This window comes from Gloeophyllum trabeum (assembly GCF_000344685.1).
Source record: "Gloeophyllum trabeum ATCC 11539 unplaced genomic scaffold GLOTRscaffold_00001, whole genome shotgun sequence".
NCBI lineage: Eukaryota > Fungi > Basidiomycota > Agaricomycetes > Gloeophyllales > Gloeophyllaceae > Gloeophyllum > Gloeophyllum trabeum.
In genome coordinates, this window is record NW_006920410.1 from 110,769 (window position 1) to 120,829 (window position 10,061).

General features: G+C 55.4%; 3 protein-coding genes across 3 annotated transcripts; 1 reads left to right on the plus strand and 2 right to left on the minus strand.

Annotated features, from left to right (window-relative positions):
* Positions 1-164: 164 nt before the first annotated feature.
* Positions 165-2,674, plus strand: GLOTRDRAFT_123728 (uncharacterized protein; the record flags this gene model as incomplete). The annotated part of the gene is made up of 2 exons (XM_007862283.1): positions 165-507; positions 1,788-2,674. 2 exons carry the CDS (start codon positions 165-167, stop codon positions 2,672-2,674), a joined length of 1,230 nt encoding a protein of 409 aa, XP_007860474.1.
* Positions 2,675-3,177: 503 nt separating this feature from the next.
* GLOTRDRAFT_67252 (UDP-glucose 4-epimerase) lies at positions 3,178-5,084 on the minus strand. The gene is made up of 7 exons (XM_007862284.1): positions 4,864-5,084; positions 4,771-4,804; positions 4,462-4,721; positions 4,293-4,402; positions 4,008-4,238; positions 3,578-3,952; positions 3,178-3,518 (listed from the first exon to the last, which is right to left on the minus strand). The coding sequence occupies exons 1-7, from the start codon at positions 4,879-4,881 to the stop codon at positions 3,377-3,379; spliced, it is 1,170 nt and encodes a 389-aa protein (XP_007860475.1). The 5' UTR covers positions 4,882-5,084; the 3' UTR covers positions 3,178-3,376.
* A 1,458-nt stretch (positions 5,085-6,542) lies between these two features.
* On the minus strand, positions 6,543-8,321 carry GLOTRDRAFT_123730 (uncharacterized protein; the record flags this gene model as incomplete). The annotated part of the gene is made up of 3 exons (XM_007862285.1): positions 6,543-8,084; positions 8,157-8,210; positions 8,280-8,321. The coding sequence occupies 3 exons, from the start codon at positions 8,319-8,321 to the stop codon at positions 6,543-6,545; spliced, it is 1,638 nt and encodes a 545-aa protein (XP_007860476.1).
* Positions 8,322-10,061: the final 1,740 nt, after the last annotated feature.

Sequence of the window (10,061 nt, forward strand, 5' to 3'; positions counted from 1 at the left end):
CAAGCAGCCTTCACGTTTACACACCTCACATCCCTTACGAATTCTCTTGTCACCCCTCGGTCTGGTATGAAAACTTGCCGCTCGAGCATGTCAAGGTGCTGCGCGTCCACCAGGGTACATTGAAGAAGTCGCCGATAAAGGATCTCCGAAGATATTTCCAGCACATGAAGCAACTGGAAGCCCTCGAGGTCATCGATGAGGTCGCCGAATACCTGCTTCCCCAGCTTGCCACCAGGAAGCGTTCTGGACAGGGGGACCACCCCGCTTTGTTTGAATCCGTGAAGCGTCTGAAAGTCCACTTGCGCGTGACATACAGGCCGTCTTACCTGGACCACGATGTTATGATTGAGGGGGCAGCGACACGGATCCCCCTCGTGGTTGACGCCCTCGCGTGCTTCTTGAGTGAGCGTCAGCAAGAGGGAAATGCGATTGAGGAACTGCATATCCATGCACCGTCCTTCTTACTTTCACAAGACGAGTTTAGTCAGGAATTTGAGCCTCTTGTTGGTAGGGCAGTCCTAGAGTCCGTATAACTTGTATTCTATCTGGGTACCGTCCTTGTACCAGCAGCAGCTGTACAGCAGCTAGTATCTGTAGGAAATGTGAAACATACGACATTATGGTCAGAGCAACTGGAGCGCGTACGCACTCACGATCAAGTGTTTTCCGCTTGATCAGAAGACCACGTGCGCTGTGACGTGACCAAGAAGCGTGGCTCTGGACACCAAGTTGAAGTTCAACTGGCCACAACATCCTCAAGTCTGTCCATCCGCACCGTGCCTCAGTCCCTTGGACGAGGTGCTGAAGACATTCTTGGGTATTCCAGGTAATTCTCTCTTGAAGCTATAGAGACTGCCTCGTTTCGTACGATACTAGTAGCACCTGCCGCGATTTCGTTACGGTTCATTACTCTCAACGGTATTCCATCGTCCACAGTTGCTGGCCCTATCTAATGTTTTTTCTCACTCATTCACCCTGTAGATGCTCACAGCTCATAGACCCAAGAACATTGTTAACGAGGGATCGGAGGACTTTGCCAGAGGGAGTACCACTGACACCAATCGGCTTTCACTTGTTTTACCTCGAGGATCACACAGTCCACAGCACCGTTTTCCACCAGAGATACTCGGGTATATATTTCTCTGTGTCCTCGACGATCGCTACAGTGATGTTTTGCTCCCTGTCACCCACGTGTGCCGCTACTGGAGGGACGTTGCGTTGGGCTATCCGAGTTTATGGCGCCAGCCCGACAGCTGTCATCCCGATCTCGTCGAGACTATCATACAGCGCAGCAATAACCTGCGCCTTCATATTGTCATTCAAGCTCTTTCAGAGTACGATGATCAGTCCCCGGACTTCTCCAGGCGAATGGAATCACCCCACTCGCGAAAGATCTATGAAGGTGCTATCAAGTGGAAGTGGTCTCACATCGGACGAGCATCCTCTCTGACACTGTGTGCTGATACCATCGAATTCCAATCATACGCGATGCACGCACTTCGCACGCAAGCCCCGTACTTGGAAACCCCTGGATATCCATCGTATGAAATGGGTGGCCTGCTCTGGCATAGATGCCCTGCATGGTTACTTCCCAAAACTCCGTCACGTATCACTCCACCCCCTGGCCCATGATCGCGCTCCTGGCTTCTTCGGGAGCCTGACATCCCTCACTCTGACATCGGTGTTCGCCGAATGCGAACAGCTGGTGGACATTCTGCAGGACACACCTATGCTAAGAAAGTTCACACTGTGCTCTGACGGCCTTATCCCTTGCGATGATGTCGCAGACTTCACGGTCAAGACGGACAAGTTGCTCGTTGCAAGGCTGCCTCATCTCGAGGAATTCTATATGAGCAGTTACACTGCCTCCGCCTGCGTGCATGTCTTATCCCATCTAATCATCGATCAGCCGGTCAACCTCGTTCTGAAATGCGACCTTCAGAACATACTTTCTGACCGAGCGCCGTCTGCGATGAATCTAGTCAGTCGATTCCTCACAGCCAACCGTCGGATAGTGCATAGATTCGCCGAAATTCATTCGCACGACGATATAATTTTTACGGTGCAGCGTCTGCCCTCAGGCGATGACCGCGACCCTTCACCGAGCCACTTCCGCTTCCATGACTCGGGTAGGTGTTATCCTCAATACTGGCATCGTTACCTGCCCCTCGGAGACGTGCAGACGCTGCGTGTCCACGAAGACATGTTCCCGCACCGCGACCTCCCCAAGGGATGGGAAATCCGTGGGCTCCCGGAAAAGTTCACGTCACTGCAGCAAGTCGAACGTCTGGAAATAGTCGCGGCGGTCGCATGGTACCTCATCCCCCATTTCGCGACAACAGCTCGCTCGACTGACCCGACGCACCCTGCGTTGTTCCCGCGCCTGAAGAGTATCCGGCTGTACTTGCACGAAACCCGCCGGAGCTGGTGCGCTCCGGAGAACATACCCGCGCTGTGCGAGGACGTCTTCGGCGTTCTGGAAAGCTACCTGCGGGAGCGCCACGAAGAGGGGCACCCGATCGAGGAGCTGGGGATCCATGCGCCGTCCGGTATCATCCAGAGCGACGAGCTCAATGCAAGGTTCAGGAATCTCGTTTGCCATCTGCGCTTTCCTTATTCCCCAATGGAGACTTCGTGCTTGCTTTGGAAATGTGATTTGTGCCGATTTTCTTGATGGATATGTGGCACACTATCGATGCCTTCTGGTCTCTACTGGGCCTTCCGTCGATGTCACAGGTCAAGTAGGAGACGATGTGATTTGGGTGAGCCGAGCCAGATGTATAAGTTCGTCCTCCGGGTCCTCTCCTGTGGTCAATGTGGCATTTGATGGCTCCTACAGAATTGTAGCGATGACATTGGTTTGCCGCCAACATGAAGCTATCCCGGGGCCGGAAATATTCATGTTGAGTATCGTAGATAGGGCATGTCCATACTCGTGGCTAAGGTGTATACTCCAAGTTGCCCATGATCACTGTACATTGTCGATCGGCGATGACGGATCGAGTCATAGGCATCTCTTCTTTTCGATCCCGCGACTGGCGTCCCAACGCAGAAGTCATCCCCGACCACACTGAGATGCGACGAAGCACTCGACATCGGCGCACAATCGCGAGCCAGCTTGGTGTGAAACAAATAGTTTAGAAAGCTAATGCTCCAAGATCGAAGACTGAGCTTCATGCGCGCAGGGAATGTGGATGTACATATTATGTCCGAGATGTATGTAGGATATGCCCGCTCTGCAAACGACCTGGCCATGGATGACGCTAACTTGAGAAAACGGGAATCAACCGCTATGTACTTAGGTATCTAGTATTACATTAGACATTTCATTAGGGACATGCTTCTCGTCTGTCCGTCCCATCTACCCGTTCGCTGCCTACTCGTCGTACCCCTTCGGGTTCTTCGTCTGCCAATTCCAGAGATCGCGGCACATCGTCTCGAGGTCCTGCGGCGCCTTGAACCCGAGCTCCTTCTCCGCGAGCGCGGGGTCCGCAGTCAGGTCCGGCACATCTCCGCGCCTGCGTTCCAACGCACCCATTCAGCAGCTAATACCAACCAGAGGACGAACCCAACTCACCTCCGCCCGACGATCTCGTACTTGTAATCAAACCCAGTCGCCTTCCGCATCGCCTCGATAATCTGGAGAACACTCATTCCCTTCCCTTTGCCCAGATTATACGCCTTGATCTTCGCCTCTTGCTCTCCCACGCCCTCCCACACCCGCGAGGTGGGCGCGAGTGCATCCAGGGCGAGGAGGTGGCCCCGCGCGAGGTCGACGACGTGGATGTAGTCGCGCACGCACGTCCCGTCGGGCGTCGGGTAGTCGTTCCCGAAGACCTTGAGGTCCGGCGGGACGCGGCCTACTGCCATGTGCGCGAGCAGCGGGAAGAGGTTGCCCGGGCGCCCGCGCGGCTCCTCGCCGATCAGGCCCGACGGGTGGGCGCCTGCGGGGCTGGGGCTGAGCGTTAGTTCGGGGTGAAGGGGGGGAAATGAGAGGACGAGCGTACTTGAAGTACCGGAGGGAGATGGCGCGCCAGCGCTGGGGTTCGGCTGGCATGGCGGTTAACATGAGTGCATGGAGAGTGGAGGAGGACAAACCTGCGCAGAGATCTTGCAGAATCTGCTCGCACATGACTTTACTCCGACCGTAGGGCGAGTCGGCCTGCAGTCTTGTCGTCTCGGGGATGGGAATCTTCGGGGGCGTGCCGTATACGGTTGCTGACGAGGAATATACAAATCTGCATCATAATACGTCAAGGAGGCGGGCGCGAAGACGATCTGAGGCCACGTACCTTGTGCATTCATACTCGGACATGATTTGGAGGAGGGAGATGGTGGCGGAGACGTTGTTTTGGTAGTATGTCAGCGGGATCTCGGTAGACTCTCCCACTGCCTTGTAAGCCTGTAGTACATCATGTTCAGCCATCCCACCCACCTCCTGATCACGAGCGCAGCACTCACAGCAATGTGGATGACGCCCCATATCCCGCCCTTGCCGTACTTCCCAAATACCGCGCGCACCTCGTCCTCCTTCGTGAGGTCGGCCGCGTGCGCGTCGATCTCGGTGCTCTCCCTGTCCTGCTCGGTCGCGTCCGCGGGCAGGTTCGCCTTTGCGATCTGGGCGACGCGCTCGAGCGCGCGCGGGTGCGAGTTGTGGTGGTTGTCGATGGAGATGACTTTGTAGCGGCGGGTCTCCTGGAGGGCAAAGACGACGTGGGAGCCTGGGGGAGGGTTAGCCGATGGGAGAGAGGAGGCTGGGGAGGGGCTCACCGATGTAGCCGGCACCGCCGGTCACGAGGACGCGCTGCAGCAGACTGGTGTTCAGTCATCGGTGTGGATTGTGTGTTTCCCTGTGCCGCTCACCTTCAGTGTCGTAGACATATCAGCGTATAGATCTTTGTAGGGTGGGCTGGGACCGGGAAACAAGTGCTTTTATACCCTGAAAAGTCTGCGAACTGGTAATCTCGGCTGGCCCAAGGCTCGCAGATTCGAGCGAGAGGTCTGGGGTGTGGTATGGGCTCCCGGGACAGCCTAAACACTAGATCTAACTTGGGATGATCGCGACTGTCCAAAATCGACTGCTGTGTATGACGTCCAGGCGGTAGTGTCGGCCAGTCGGTCCGCAGCATCCGCCAGCCTTTGATATTTCGCGGAGTTGCGGAGAGTGGTTCTGAGTACGAATACAACAGCACGGCTTGCAATGCCGTGCACCATTACATTCGGAGACTGAATTCTCTACCCTAACGGGGTAAATCAGCGCGCATCCAGGCCCGCCACCTCCACGCGCAGACGCTATTCGAATTCCCGTTTGTTTGGCCTCAATTCCCGTTTGTTTGCCCCTTCTCATTTACCCGAATTCCCGTTTGTTTGGCTGCAATTCCCGTTTGTTTGACCCCACTGCTCCCGAATTCCCGTTCGCTGCTCGGCCAGCCACTCATCGTCTCTGGCCAGCTGTTCCGGATTCCCGTCGACGTTCGTGAACGGGAATTCGGAAGGAGCTGGGTGTCTACCGGCGAGAAACTTTTGAGGCACATTCGTTGGGACGGTCCTGCTGTTCGGAATCTCACGGAGGGCGAGTCGTCTCTCGGTTCCTACCTCCCCCTGGACGAGGCTCAAACGTACGCGTCGTAGAGGTATCTGCGTGCGGGCGAAAGCGATTTACGAGCTCGACTTCATGGAGTACGTATGACTCACCCAAGGCAAGGTCGTGGATCGCTGTCTTCCGCGCCCATTCGCGCCGCTACTCCCGACACGCAGAGGAGCAGGAACAACAACGTGAGCCCTGCGCGGGTGCAACGCCACTCGGCTTGTTGAACCCATCTACCCGCACGAAAAGATTTCCGAACTTCCTCGCGTGCGGATATATGTAGTTTTCTGGTCAGCGGAGACGTACTTGGTTCCGAACCAATGCCATCTCGTCCATAGCACCCCTACAACGCCGTTCTTCAAGCCTGCTGTCATTACAATCCGGCATCTACGGTGGCACTGTGGCACCCCTCCTCTGCGGGACTTAGAATGTATTCTGCATTCTCAGTGAACAGTGCCTCGGGACCAAACATGCTCAATCGGCCTGCGTACGTCTCCCCCAGCAGGACCACAAATAATTCTCTTTCCATGACGTGAAAGCGAAGAAGGCGAAAGCTCAAGAGAAATCCCCACCCCAGCGGGGTCGCCGCTCTCTCTCTCTCGACGTGTCGATGACTTGTTTGTACCAACTGGATCAAAGCCTTGGAGCTGTTCTGCCGCGAAGCTGCAGGTCTGGATTTAGCGGGTACCCCCTGCTAGCAGCATGGTACACGCTGGCAACTATGTCAGAGCTCGCGGATTTGGGGGCACATATCCCCGACCTACCTTGAACCCTACCTTGAACTTAAACGATCAGCTGGGTTTCGGCTGACACCCGCTTGGTGCCGTGCCTGTCTCAACGTTGGACGATCGGTACCAATCCTCTCGTCCGTCCCAAGGTAAGGTTACGCGTACATCAATACTACACGAAGGCGTACACTGTCGTTCCAAACATGATTTCGATGGTGCGACGCGGATTATGATTTCTGGGATAGGCTGAAATCGGGGCACAAGGAGGTCTCCATGTGAGAATGAGAAAAGCATAGCTGGCGAACGAGGCCCCTGAATCTCGCGTTCAGCACGTCACTCCGCAATGTGGTGGGCAGGGCGTGAATTCCCAGCTCCTCGATCTCGTCCCCCTCCTGCTGGCGTTCCCTCAGGTAGTTCTCCATAACGTCGAAGAAATCATCCACCACGCCTTCTTCCTCATTATGCAGGATCCGGCGTGCTTTTTCCATGTACAAGTGAATATGCGCCAGACGCGGAAACAACGCGGGGTGGCCTGGGTCGAGTGCCCGTGCGTTCGTAGCGAGATGCGGGATGAGGTGCTGGGCGACGTCGTCGGTGATTTCCAGGCGTGCGACCTGGTTCATGTACTTGAACTTGTTTGCAAGTCCGGTGGTTGCCCAACAATCAGGAAGCTCGCGGCGCGCCAACATGTGTTCGTGGACGCGCAAAACTTCCACGTCTCCCAGGGGCAGGTAATGGTGCCACTCCTGAAGATAGGCCCTTTTTCGGGAGAGCTCGATACGAAAGTGGGTTGTGGGGGGGTTCTGTGTAATGGCATGTGCAGGGGCAAGAGGCCGGAATATGCAGACTATGTCATCACCGGCATGGACTTCTGCAAAGCGATAGACGGTGCGATGGTTGGCCATGAGGAACCGACAGGCCACTTCAGCGGCCGATGACATCTGCGCAGGCTCGGTGTTGTCGTGGTCGCACCGCAGGATCAGGCTGACTGGTCGACTGACGATTAGATGGGATAGGAAATCTATGCACATGGAGGGCGAGAGACCAGTCTTGCAAAATTCTTCCAGGTGAGGCAGCCTTGCAACGGTGTCCTTGTCTGCCTTGCAAGGTGGCGACATCGAGATACGCAGGATGAGCTTCTTTAGTAGAGGAGTGTCCTTCAGAGCTTCCAACACCTTCCGGTCATCGCTTGAGCACACGTCAAGGCATGTGAGGCTCCCGAACATCCCAGAGCTGCGCGGGAAGACGCGCCCACTGATTGTCAGGCGACGGAGCCTTGGGAAGTACCTCTGTAGGGAGGTCAAGTTCAATGGCGCCTTAACCTCCATGACGCCAAGCGTCAGAGACTCTAGAAGAGGTGCGTTGGTCCGGAGCTTGCGCATCGCGTATGAGGGGAAATTAGCCATTATGTCGTTGACAACAAGGGTGAGGGAAGCGGCCTGTCCGACATAAGCCAGCTTGCGCTTGATAGCATATTCGTAGCAGGGGGCATACTCCAGTGCCGGGAGGCCATCATCCCTCAAAACCGTGTCAACGATCAGATTGAGACCTAAGTTCTTGCTGCGCTGCATCATAAGCTTCACGAGCTCGGGACTGGAACTCGCGGGTTTGCGCCACAGATTCGGATGGCCCAGAGCAACATCGCGCCAATAGCGGCACACATGCGTGATGAAAATTATGCTGTCACTAAAGTTATTGCCGAGGACAAGCTGAAAGATTCTCCCTAGTATCTCTGGCGCGAGTCGGTTCGGTGGAGACAGAGAGTTGTGCTGCCAGTGAGGGGATGAGATGGATCAAACTCGGTCAGCCGTGCCGTCAATGAGGTAACTGTTTAATCTTACATTAACGCATTTATATCTTGGGAGGATGAATCCTTGTTTGTACTCGTCACACCACTGCGGAAAGACCCAATTGAGTCACTAGGAACAGTGAAAGTAGCGAGGTGAGGCGTACGGTGGAATTACGGTCCAGCGGCCGTCGACTTTCTTAAATTTCAGCTTCAACATAGCTGATCATACCAATGATACGGGAGTGTGTTGAAGAGAGGCGCCGGACTTGTGGTGTGAGGAAAGGTTGCTGCTAGTGTGGCCGCTGGCGAACTTGTGGCAGAGGTGCTGGAACTTCGCACGTGACCTGCCCACGTGTGCGACGTGCGTCTTCCCGAACTAGTACAGACCATTGTAGCGGCGCAAGCGCCACTCCCCGACTCCCGAGGCGGCGCGACGGAGGCTGCGAGGTGATAGGTGATATGAGTATTTAATAAAGCATCACATGGTAGTGTACATTTGCTATACAAAGAGTAGTTTGTAAAGCGTTCAAATGTTTCACTTTCACTGCTAGGATCATTGTTGAAGTTGCTATGCACGTCTATCTCTGCTACAGGACTGTCATCGTCAAAGTACATGAAGTGCCCTGATCTGGGCCTGCAGAAACAAAGAGCTCAGCAAGGTAAGCAGCGGTCGGTGACAGCCACGGCTACGACGCCGACGTCGGCCCGACGAGGATTTGAACTTATCACGGGTAGAGCGCGCGTAGTGGTTGAGCTAACGTTTTGTAACGGTCAAGGCGACCGAAACCGAAGCACAGACGTAGAACGGGAGACGAGTAGACGCTGAGACCGTACTGGCGTTGATTCGACGGGAAAAAGGGGAGAGTACAGGAAGCTACCGGTATAAGTGACCGTTTGACTACTCCTAACTGTCAGATACCGGAAACGGAAGCCGAAAGGTACATGGTAGATACGGTGTCATCCGCGAGGGCCGTCGGCCGAATACATGCTTGCACTGCGTTCTAGAGCCAGAGTCCGTTGTCTATCTAAGAGTGACCGTTAAGATAAACATAAGACAAAATAGGAAATAGTCCGTTGAAACATAGGAAGTGGCTGTGACGGCCTTAACCGTCACATTATCCCCCTTTTAAGGCGGACGGCGGCGCGAGCGGGGAGCACGCAAGGGAGGATCCAACCTCGCCGCAGGACGAGACACACGACCGGTGCGTGTCGTGGTCTGCGTCGGCGGTACGTACTCAGCGCGGGGATTCTGACGTACGACCAGCGGCGAAGGAGAGCGCGGGGCAGCGGAGGGCACGGCAGCGGAGGGCATGGGCTCGGAGGACGCGGAGGCAGCGGGCACGGAGGACGCGGAGGGCTCGGAGGAGGGCATCTGGGCAGAGGGAGGAAGCGGCAGGTCAACGGCAGCGGATTCGGTAGATAGATTATAAGATTTAGAAAATACTGTTGCATGGGGGCGCGGAGCGCGAGGATGACGCCGGTGGAATCGCTCGAGAAGTTCATCGCAGGTTGACGGGATGTCGGACAAGGGGACCCACGAGTTCTCGGACTCGGGCAAGGACTTCCACCGCACGAAATATTCGTAGCGGCGGCCAATCTTTCTGCAATCTAAAATAGAATGAATCTGAATGGAATCTTCGTCAGCGAGCTCGAAGGGCTGGGGAGCAACGCTGGAAGCGGTGGAGAGGGGATTGTGATAGGGTTCGAGAAGGGAAACATGGAAAACAGGATGGAGTCGAGAAAGATATGATGGTAACTTGAGAAGGTAGGCTGAAGAGCCAATCTTGCGAACGACGGGGTAGGGGCCGAGTCGGCGGTGATCTAGCTTCAGGGATGGTCGAGTAGTCTTGATATTGCGTCGGAGCAACCAGACAAGCTGGCCGGGTTTGAGCTCAGGCGCGGGGAGGACTTTCTTGTCATAGTACTTGGCTTGAAGGTCTTGGGCACGCTTGAGTTC